At 35.0% G+C, this 11,227-nt stretch overlaps 3 protein-coding genes across 4 annotated transcripts; 2 read left to right on the forward strand and 1 right to left on the reverse strand.

Annotated features, from left to right (window-relative positions):
• The first annotated feature begins 2,966 nt into the window (after nt 1-2,966).
• On the forward strand, nt 2,967-5,609 carry LOC102609862 (ADP,ATP carrier protein 1, mitochondrial-like). Of its 2 annotated transcripts, none has more exons than XM_006477806.4 (3): nt 2,967-4,063; nt 4,182-4,470; nt 5,079-5,609. In XM_006477806.4, the coding sequence occupies exons 1-2, from the start codon at nt 3,566-3,568 to the stop codon at nt 4,185-4,187; spliced, it is 504 nt and encodes a 167-aa protein (XP_006477869.2). In that variant the 5' UTR covers nt 2,967-3,565; the 3' UTR covers nt 4,188-4,470; nt 5,079-5,609. The 2 variants fall into 2 exon arrangements, with proteins under 2 accessions (XP_006477869.2, XP_024954923.2); XM_025099155.2 differs by having other exon boundaries at nt 2,972-4,317; nt 4,401-4,470.
• Nucleotides 4,233-5,415, forward strand: LOC107176902 (ADP,ATP carrier protein 1, mitochondrial-like). Its single transcript, XM_015530033.2, has 3 exons — nt 4,233-4,243; nt 4,401-4,470; nt 5,035-5,415. Exons 1-3 carry the CDS (start codon nt 4,233-4,235, stop codon nt 5,413-5,415), a joined length of 462 nt encoding a protein of 153 aa, XP_015385519.2.
• Nucleotides 5,610-5,965: 356 nt separating the features above from the next.
• Nucleotides 5,966-8,422, reverse strand: LOC112498323 (G-type lectin S-receptor-like serine/threonine-protein kinase SD2-5). The gene has a single exon (XM_025099154.2). The coding sequence runs from the start codon at nt 8,420-8,422 to the stop codon at nt 5,966-5,968; it is 2,457 nt and encodes an 818-aa protein (XP_024954922.2).
• Nucleotides 8,423-11,227: the final 2,805 nt, after the last annotated feature.

Raw genomic sequence — 11,227 nt, forward strand, 5'->3', positions numbered from 1 at the left:
ATAATTACTCCATTGAAACTACTAATGTTAGATTTTAAAATTTTAAGTCTTCTATTAGCTTTATTGAAAACATCAAAACTAATAGATATTGAATTAAGGATATTTAGCTAAAAAAGTTTTTGCTCTAGTATGTACAAAAAAAAAATTCTTCTGATCTTCTCTACAAAATTCATTGCCATCATCTGACATCTAACCGGAAAAACTAGGATTTTGGTTCGGTGGAGGTCGTAATACAAAAAATCATAAAGTTAGCGCATAACTGATAAGGCCAACAATACTACTATGGGGACTATTAAGTGTATTACGCATAAATTATAAACTTAGTAGACTACAACACAAAACCTCTGTACATATCTATGAATCTGGGCAGGCCTAAACTTAAAATACATATAGAAGTTCGTAAATTTTCAATTAAAATTTTTCTTTTTTATTTTGCTCGAATGGCCGTACATAATTCCGTCCCTGTATTGGTCACATCTCCCGCCTAATTCTTGAGGTTTTCCAGTCTTCTTCTCTATATTATGGAAGTTGATTTGTTTCCAATTATTTGAAAGATTACTTAGTCCATCTGGGCCTAACCATCCCAACTATGCCATTAAACAGTTGGTTTAGAAGGTTCTAGTAAATTATTGATTATAAATATCAGTAGATTATTATAAAATAACTGGCAAAAAAGATAATTATGGCTGACAGTAGACTTAATAGTTGCATTATAATTGTTTGTTGTTTAAGTACCTGCCTTCTGTTTGTCTTAATTTTTTTTACCATTCTGCTTTAAAATCGGTGGCCAGCCAAAAAGATGCAGTTTCTCTACTAGTACAAACTTTAAAGACATACGTTAACAACAAAATCTTAATAAAACGGTTTTTTTTAAAAAAAAAAAAAAAAAAAGACAATTATTAACTAATATGTCAACTTCTATTGAGTCAAAATAAGAAAATGTCAAATAATTCCATCAGTTTTAGTCGCAGCCATTATTGATCAGTTTGCTTTCTCTATCCCATTATATATGTTTTGCTCATCGTTTTCAATAATTTAGCAGACTTAATACATGCATGAAAATGCTGGGAAAATATACCTGCAGACAGCTGCTGGTTCAAATGTACCTAACCCACATTTACATTCACAAGATATACTGTTTATTGTCCTCTATAAATACTTATGTACTCACATTTGTGAAGTAACTTGCGGCATAAATAAATCAGTACTAGTCATCCTCTACAAGATCTCATTTTCTTTCCTAAGCATTATTTTGAAAATATGGTCTCTCTGAGCAAAATTGCATCTGTCTTTGTGCTTGTTATTGTTATGTTTTATGTACCATCTTGTGCAGGTAGAAAAATCTTGAGCATGGAGGCAATGAAGGTTCCTGTTTTAAAGGGCAAAACGACACCGATTTCTTTTGGTAGACGATTTGGTTATGAAATGGCTAATACTATGGGAATTCCCGAGGCTGCAGGTGACCACCGAATTTTGCAGCAGTCAAATCCAAGCCCTTCCATCGGCAACTAGACTCAACATTAATTTAGTACTCCTACAAAAAATAAAATAATGAATGTTTGTTTAATAATTAGAATGTGTTATTTTTCATTTTACTCCCTCCAAATTGCTGAAAAAGTTTAATCAGGTGTCGAATTTATAGTTCTATTGCATTATATATGCAACATCTTCTTCTTGTTACTTGTAACATTGCTCATATATATGTTGTTAGTTGTTTTAACTTCTATTTTTGACCATGGTGTTACATTGTTAAGATTAATTAGGAGCCAATAAGCCTAACATAAATGTTGTGTGCTAATCAACATGTTAGCTTCATATTCATGTTAGTTAAAGTTTCCAAAAGTGTTTGGCAAATCAGAAAATGAGACAAGATGAAGGAAAGAACATAGAGCAACTAAGAGTTGAATTTGGTGAATAAAACTGAATCACACTTCTTTTAGCTGATTATAATTGTATTTATACAAGATTCTTGAATATTCCAGAATCAATATGGATGAGTAAAGCATTCGTGAGCTGAGCAGCATGTACTAACAAACTACTAATAGTATAACTAATTTATACTAGCTCAGCTGGGGATGCCAATTTAAAGGCTTGGGTCGAAATTTTTCAAGCTCAGGACCAGACCCAAATTATTGACAGCAGTCCCAAACCTTCCAAAAATTCGTTCATACTTAGACGGGCCGGGCTTGGGTCTAAAGCCTACGCTTAGATAATTTTTTTTAATAGAGTTTAAAATAGAAAAAAATAAATGAACACTTAAATTAAAGATGATTAATTGATTATACTATATATAATAGACTAATAATTAAATACACAAAATATAAAAATTTTATTTATAAAATATAAAGTCCAGGCTCTTTTTCCATAAACTCATATCTAAGCTAATCTATTATGAGTTTTTAAATTTTCAGCCCATGACCAACCCATTCGCTACTGACTGAGCCTAAAACCCGCAGGCCTAGACAGGTCCTTTACAAGTCGGGTCAAACCCAAACTTTTTTGCCATCTCTAAACTCAGCTGACATGTCAATAACTCTAATTAACTAGCATAACAAATTGAAATAGTAACTAATCATTTTTAACTATCTTAACAATGTTGAATCAACATAGAAAAGTAATAAGTAAATCCTATTTCTATGGGTGCTGCCGAAAAATAACCTTATGAAAGTGAAATGGCCAAATAGAAATTGGCTTATCTTTACTTTGGACTTTCCTCGATATTTCCAACTCCTCTACTCTCCAGGTATCAATGACACGTTAGTGTCAATTTTTGATAAAATTAGATTGAAGGTGATTGATGAAATGCCTCACTGACAAAGACTTGGCGAGAAAGTGATAATTTGAATTCCATTAATAAACTAGTGAGATTAACAAACTTCTTCCTTTTCAAGTTTTCTCTGAAGTCCTTGTGATTTTTTTCTTACCTACTGGTTGGGTTTAAAGAGTATTAAAAATACATATTGTTTTTTTTTTTTTCTAGTTGTGGTGGTTGTTATAAATTGAATAGCAATTAATAGCGAGCTGGTGTGAATTAAAATAGAGCTTGCTTGAGTTTCTTCAAAGATTAAAGCCGTATGGAAATTACTCAAAATCAGTATATTTTCTACAAAATCTTAAATTTCTATTTCTACTATAATTATTTAATCATGTTTCTCCATAACAATTAACAAAGAATTGAAATTTACCTGCAATCCTCTCTCAACAAAATATTCATTTTAAAAGATAAAATTTCGTCACATGTGTTACTCATGATTGAATTAAGAAGAATTTTTTTTCAGTCGATCTCTTTCTCTCGCATAATGGGAAAGGCATCTCTTTCTTTTTTATATTAGGTTACAACAATCACGAAAAAATAAAAAGATCAAAATTCCCTCAAGAGAATTGGGGTATTACCGTGCTTACGTAGATGCTGAGTGGACTTAATTCCATTTTCACATGATTTTAGTAATATTATTGCTGGTTGGTGTGTTTATTAGAAAGATATGCACAAGTCATTTTCATATTTTCATATTGTATCAGCCCCATTTTTTACTGAAATTTGTGCAATTTTGCTGTCAAAGTCACAATGGTGGATCAGATTCAACATCCTTCTGTCGTGCAGAAGGTGGTTGGACGACTCCTTCATTCCAGTCTTTCCAAAAACATCCAGGGTTCTGATGGGGCTTTCCAAAGGCCAACGTTGTACCAAAGACGTGCTGCATATGGGAAATACTCCAATGCTGCACTCAGATATCCCAAAGTCGGTGCGGCTACTATTTTGTCGTCAACTGCCTCCACTATTTGCATTCAAGCCCCTGCAGATAACGACCAGGGCATCTTCGCTAATGATTTCTGTTATGGTAGCTTTTCTGCTGCCAGCGTCAGATTAGTTGTTCTTCCAGTTGCTTCCTTAGAGCATCTTAAGCTTTTGCTTCAAAACCAAGATGAGATGATCATGAATGGCCGGCTATCTGAACCCTTCAAGAGCTGTTATGATTTCTTGAATCGTAAAATTAAGGATGAGGGTTTTGCTTCTTTGTGGAAAGGAAAAACTGCTAATTTCATCCGTTGCTTAACTGCTCAGGTTATCATTGTTACATGTTTTTTTGAGTACTTATTTTTCTATAAAATGTAAGTTTCCTCATTCATTTGACGTCGCATTTATTCAAATTTTGTATCGGGACCTGAACTTCGCATTCAAGGATTAGTTCAAGTCTTTTCAACTTCAAGAAAGGCAAGGATGGTCACTGGAAATGGCTAACTGGTAACTTGGCACAAGGAGGTGCTGCTGGTGCCTCATACCCTTTTGGCCAATGATGACAAGGCTGCCAAGGAAGAGTGAGGCAATTCAATGGTCTGCTTGATTTCTACGGAAAGAAATTTAAATCTGATGGTATTTTTGGGCTTCACTGTGGTTTCAGCATTTCATGCGTTGGAATCATTATGTACCCTGGACTTTACTTTGGAACGTATGATTCTCTGAAGCCCCAGGTCAGTAACTTAATTTGATTTGTTTTGTTTCATAGTTTATGATGATTATTTGATAGATAGTAGGGTTTATCCGTATACATTAAATATTATTATTGCTTGTGTATTGACATTCGTTATCAATCATGGTAACAGTGCTGCAATGTTTTATTTTTGAAATTCATGTGTTGCCTCTCTAACTTACTAATTGCTTAGAAGGCTATGTTCATTGTCTGCAAATACCTTCATGTCATGAGTTCCAGTTGTCAAACCTATTTTTTGTTCTGTTTGTTTTTGCAATCATTTTCCCAAAAATACTAAATGTTTAGAATTGGACATTGATACACATGCTCACAGATGAGGAGTGAGTGAAGTTTGATTTTCCTTGTTCATTACTAATTCTTAGTTGAAATGTCTAGATTTCTTGATCTTGTTCTCTGCTTGTTTGTAATTAGAAGTAAATTTGTTTGCTGATCAACGGTTTCAGATTTTGATAATATTTTAGTGTAAAATAAGTGAGATATAATTCCATGGTGGGGGCTTTCTACGCATTTATACTGTTTTGATGAACATAAATATTCAACGCAGTTATTTCATCTTCCTGACATCTCTTTTGCTGTTGGTTATTTCAGTTTAGTGACATTTGCTAGCTACTTTGCTACCCATTTTCCTAGTTGCTTTACCTTTGCCTACCTCATCAAGTTAGGTGCCTATCTTGCTTCCTATCCATTTGACACCGTCCATAGAAGAATGATGATGACATCTGGTGAAGGAGTCAAGTACGAGAGCTCACTTGATGCATTCGCTATAATCCTGAAATACGGAGGTGTCAAGTCTCTCTTCAAGGGTGCTTCAGCCCCTGAGCCTGCTTGGATTGGTGCTGCTCTTCTTGTCATCTACGACAAATATAAGTTGTGGGGGTTCGGGAAGGAATGTAGTTCTTGCGATCTTGAGGGATATACTGATTGAATTCAAGAGAACAAGAACAATGTTTCTACCCAGTTAGATCTGACTTGATATTGGTTTAGCATCCCTTAAAATATTACAGGTCTCGAGAGATTTTAGCACTATGGTATCAGAGTCAAGGTGGTCGTTCCTTTGAATGCTAGCTGTAGCTGGTCAATTTGATAGTCTCGATCTCTTTGAATTCACATTCTTTCTCATCTCATCTCGCTATTATAGTGCTTAATACCGTTAACATCTCTTTAGTCCTTTCCCGAAGCTATCTGAGTATTGGTAACTAAAAACGATAAAATTAAATGCTTCTTACAATCAACTCACATACAGCTTGAGGAAAAGTGCATGAGTTACCTTTTTGATTCTTTTAAGTTTGAATATGAACATTTCAGCTGCAAAAGGTACCAAGTTATTTAGCTAATGAAACAACCAAAATGCGCAAATCAAGTGTTGATCCTGTGTTTGGGCAGCTGGTCAATATGGATCATGGAGCTACTTAATATTTTTGGTTGCAATTATTTCCTATTGATAAAAGAATACAATACAATCTTATCTGCACAATTCATCTTGGTCCTGATAGTGTTGCTGCTGTGATAGGAGATGAACGAATTGGAACGACTTCTTGGGGTGTCTCCTCTTCAACTGCAAAGCTTAAGAAACCATAGTCAGTAACAGGTTCCAATTTTGTTAAGCCCTGTAAGACCGTGACCAACATTGATGTAGAAGGCCTTCTATGCAAATTCTTTTGTAAGCAAGAAATGGCAATCTGGATCATCTTCACAGCATCATCTCTGTGACTTTGCATATCCTCGCTTTTTTTATCAACTAGATCACAAAGTCGGTCCGCTTCTGCCTTGACCTTCAGCGTATCCACTAAATAATCACCACCGTTAGGATTTGAACTTCTCCTCCCACAAATGATCTCTAAGATCACAACTCCAAAGCTGTAAATATCAATCTTTGCAGTGATACTGTTTCCTCTCGTTAACTCCGGAGCCATGTACCCTGGAGTGCCCTTTGGCATTGTTGACACATGAGATTGATCCTGAGCAATCAATCTGGCTAATCCGAAATCAGCAATCTTGACATTCAAATCTCTATCCAGGAGGATATTTTGAGGTTTGATGTCAAAGTGAATGATTTTTGGATTACAGTAGTCATGCAAATACTCTAGTCCCCGGGATATCTGAAAAATAATTTTCTTTCTTATGTCCCAAGAAAGAGTTTGAATTCGGTCTTTGTGATAAATCCATTTATCAAGTGACCCATTGCACATGTACTCATAAACTAGAAATCTGTTTGATCTTTCAGCACAATAGCCAACTAGTCTTACCAGATTGAAATGGTGAATATTGCCTATTGTCTCAACCTCAGACAAAAATTCTTTCTTGCCTCGGTTCTCACCAGGATGTAAGCGTTTCACTGCAACTTTAGTGCCATCATTAAGCAACCCTTCAAAAACAGATCCGGATCCTCCTCGACCAAGCCTAATCTGAAAGTCCCTTGTAGCAGATTTCATAGCTTTGGATGAAAATTTCACCAAATGGTTGGCTACATGAACTGAAGATTCATCAGTGGACTTGTCTCTCCTTTTGCCTTCCCGCCATCTCTTGTACAAATAAATACTTGCTCCAATAACCAAGAGTAAAAAGGCAGAAACAGACAATAGCAACATGAAAAGCAGAGAAAGTTTATTTTGATCCGATGGCAATTGTACCTTGATGAATGTTATGTCATTATAACCAGAAATCACTTTGGTACTATTCCTCAGAGTATAAATTTCAGTCGGTAAAGAACAATTGCCAGTTGAGAGACTTCCTTGGTACCGAAACAAGGCAGCTTTGCAAGAACAATTGCCCAGGCAGGCCCTTTGGCAGCCCTCTGCATCTATATTGATCAGATGAGGGACAAAGTCGAAGTAAGTAACATTTTCAAGCTTCAAAAATCTTTGAAGATGCTTGAATTGGCAAGACAAATGAGTAACTTCGGCACAGGAAAAGCCGTTCTCACTATCATTTGACTGCTTGAAATAACTTGAACTTCCAGGACAAGTGCATTCACCATTAGAGCAGACCCCATAATTGCCACATTTAGTGGGGTAAATACAGTCCCCATAATGTTCATCTCTTGAGAGATCAGCATTGTCTGAGTACCCATTATCAAGCTGATAAATATTAAGGTGCCCATTTGGTTCCAGCCTCATGTAGTGAAATTTTGACCTTGGTGCGACCTCATAGGTGATATGACTGCCGGATTTATTGAATACAAGAATGGCCGATTTATTGAGTAAAGCGGAACTCATATTCAGAAAATAATTTCGGTATGGAATGGTTTGAAATCTTTTTACAGTACTCATATTCAGAAAAACTTCAATGCCTTTGGGAGATAGACTTAGGATGAACTTGCCTTGGGAAAGACTGGTAGTCGAATTTGTAGAAGCCATCATTTTGTGAACATGCAAGCGCTGACCTGGCAGCCATGTGTTAGTTGGATGAAGAAATGAGATCCAATGCGGTCGATTTTCAGCATCATAAAGTCTCAAGTTTCCATTTCCATCTAAAGTAATGCGTGTAACATTGCTGCCTGAGGTTTCTGTAGACCAAACGCGGGTACCATCTGCATCTTTCAAGATCAAATCACCATCTGCAGTAAACTCAAGTGTGGCATTCTCTTTGACAGGGGATTGTCCATTGGCGAACCAGAGAATAACCGGCGGGTGGTTCTGATGATTAGAGGAGGATGTGATCTCTCCCATGAATCTGACCGTCACGAGATAGAAGATCTCATCGGTTGTACCATTTCTCAAAAACCCGAAACCAAATTTTGGGTAGCTCTTTGAGGTACCTTTACGTACAAGTAAGGTTCTGACATGGGATCCGTCGACAAAATTGTAGCTCCCTTGTGCAGAGCCTTGGTTGTTTTGCCAAGAAGTGTTGTTGTGTGCTGTTGATTGGGTGGCATTTGTAGCACAAAGGTTCATGATGAAGATCGTGATCATGAGTTCTAGTGCTAAAGCCATGCCTTTAATTTCTTGTTTCACTTTGCGAGCACGGTTTGAGCATAAGCAACACAGAATGGTAACATATTTACAAGTTAATTACAGATTTGACAAGCCAATTTACTTGATTGGATTCTTGTCTAGTGGGATAAGATAATTTATCAGGCGGCTACTATGAAAAGAGTTATCTTTCAAAAAATGATTAAGCCTCTCAACCGGCCGTTGATTCTCTTTGTTTGTTGTATTGCCTTTGTTACATCTACTTCGTTGATATCTAAAAAGGGTTAATATTAAGCAAGATGAGATCTCGCAGAAATAGCATCACTTAGGAAGTGTAGATGTTCGGCATATATACAACATATACAATGATGCATTAAACTAAAACTTTTGCTCTATATTTGGTTATTTACCATGATCATATCGATCTTTCTTGACATTTATCAAAGGCAGAGTTAGATTTCATTGGTTCTGTTTAATGAGTCTGGCGTGTATTTTAGATCAACCTCAATGGATAGGAGACAGAGAAAATTATCCGTTGAAATTGACACAAGGTTGGCACATTCTGATCCCAAAGAGATGTTATAGTTTCGGAATCCACTATGCAATTGCAAGCCAAAGTTTTTTTTTTCTTTTTTTAATTATTTTTATTGTTGACAGGGAAGCTTCTTTTTTTTTTTTTTTCTCCCTTTTGTGTACTGTTTTAGAGCAACAGCGCATCTTTATGATCTAGGCACCGGAGTTGGCAAATCTAAATAATCCTAAGCAGAAAAAGCACAAGCTTGCATTTAAGTATTTACGTCAAGACAGCTTCAGCTTCAGTACTTATAGCCTTTTTTTCCTTTACCCCAGTTTTTAAGTTTCATGACTTTTCTCTGGTAGGAATTCTAGAATACATCATAGATAATGCAATCAATTAATATATAAATGACATGTATAATTGAATTTAATATAACCACTACTTGCATGGTGGTTTTTCAAAATAAATGTACATATGTCATAGTATCATCTACTTATTATATAATTGATATGATACATTCGATCATTCTGAGAATTCTTGCATTGAATTGTTGGATTGTTACTTGAAAACAACAAAAGGCCATTAATATGGTTAGGATAGCTAAGCTTTTTAATAATACGGTGATTGGTAATTATTGAAATAGAAGAAACTTTTGTACTATTATCCAAAGAGTATTTTGAGCAAGTTTTTCCTACTTAATTACTTGGTTAATGTGCTAAAAGATCAAACAGAGTTTTAGTTTGTAAGAAAGAAAGAAAAGCATTATTCCAAAAGCCAAGGGAATTGAATGTTTAAATGCATATTTAGAGTTTTCGAGTTGTGATTTTAGAATTCATTTGTGGGAGCAAATGTCTTAACTCAGGCTTGCAGGAAAAATTTGAGTACAAGGCCTTGTGCATCAATGTTGGCCTAAATCATGAAGGGTTTGATGAACTTGGAACGCGTTACAGTTTCAGCCTCTTGAATTTTGTCCAAGTTGAAACACCCCAAAAAGGCCAGTTTTTTTAAATCCAAGTGGATTTATAATCTCAATCATGACATCAATTCTGTCAGGACCTAGATGATCAAACCAGATAACTTAAATATCAGCTAATTAATTGCTTCTTGTACCACCAAAATATTTGAGCTTCATGCTCCTATGTGGGCCCTTTTAAAATGCTCTTCTTACAAAACACACTTCCCAAATAATTTTCCAAAATTTTCATCCAAGTGTTTTGGATGGTAAATTTCGTAATTAGCATAATTGATGGCAAAACATATCAATTTTTTATTTTAATTCATATCAGTTAACTGTTAATATATTACAGTTGTTTGTAGCTATCCAATATTGGGCCCAAAGCTCAATTTAAAAAGGGCTAACACGTATTTGCGCCCAAAGGTATGATTTCCCAAAAAGACCCACATAATTTGTCTCCTTCCGGAATTAAAAAAAAAATCAAATAAATTGAAGCCGCCCAGCCTCTAAGGAGAAAACAATTGTGAACTGTGAGGAAGGCCGTCACATTTGATGTTGAAATATAACGAAATTTCCATCTCCATGATATTGATTTAAATCTAACACTTGGCTATAAACTGCACAAAACAGCACCACTCTAACGAAATTAATTCCTCCAAATCAGCGGAAGAAAAAGAAAGAACGAAAATGGCATTTTTCCAATTGTGAATGCTACCTAAATAAACGTGGCTGATTCTGAAGAATGATTTGGACCACGATTGTTAATGCTTTGAAAAAGATATGTTATCTTAAGATTCATTGCTTCATAATTTCAACTTCCAATTTTTCTTTTTTTTTCCCCCCCTTAATTTTGTTGTATGAGCATATTGAAGTACCAATACCATTTGACATTGCACAGTTAGACGATGTTTTTCATATTTTGTTATAATTTATTAATAAAACAGACTTCCATGTTGGAAGTAATATAAAGTCTTCTAGTGCCAGTTTTTGTTTTTGTTTTTTTTTTGTTTGTGGGAAGTTGGGTGTTGGGAGGGGGAGAGATTGATTTAGGAATTGAAGAACATCATTTTATTGTATGCAAGCACTCGAATAGACTTATTTTTATTTTTCATAAGTATTACTTGGGAATGAAATATTAAAGTAAATATTATTGCCTATTTTCTTAGGCACATTTGTAATATAATATTTTGTGAATGATACCACACAACATAATAAAAGGTTCTTATTCTTAAACGATAAATATTGCGATAACAAAAGTAATGATAACATCAATATACTTTTAGCTCTAATTATCTTACATGATGATATAAGAAACGTGACTTTTCTACAGCCATTTGATAAAAATCTAACGGTT

Source organism: Citrus sinensis, chromosome 3 (genome assembly GCF_022201045.2).
Source record: "Citrus sinensis cultivar Valencia sweet orange chromosome 3, DVS_A1.0, whole genome shotgun sequence".
Lineage (NCBI taxonomy): Eukaryota > Viridiplantae > Streptophyta > Magnoliopsida > Sapindales > Rutaceae > Citrus > Citrus sinensis.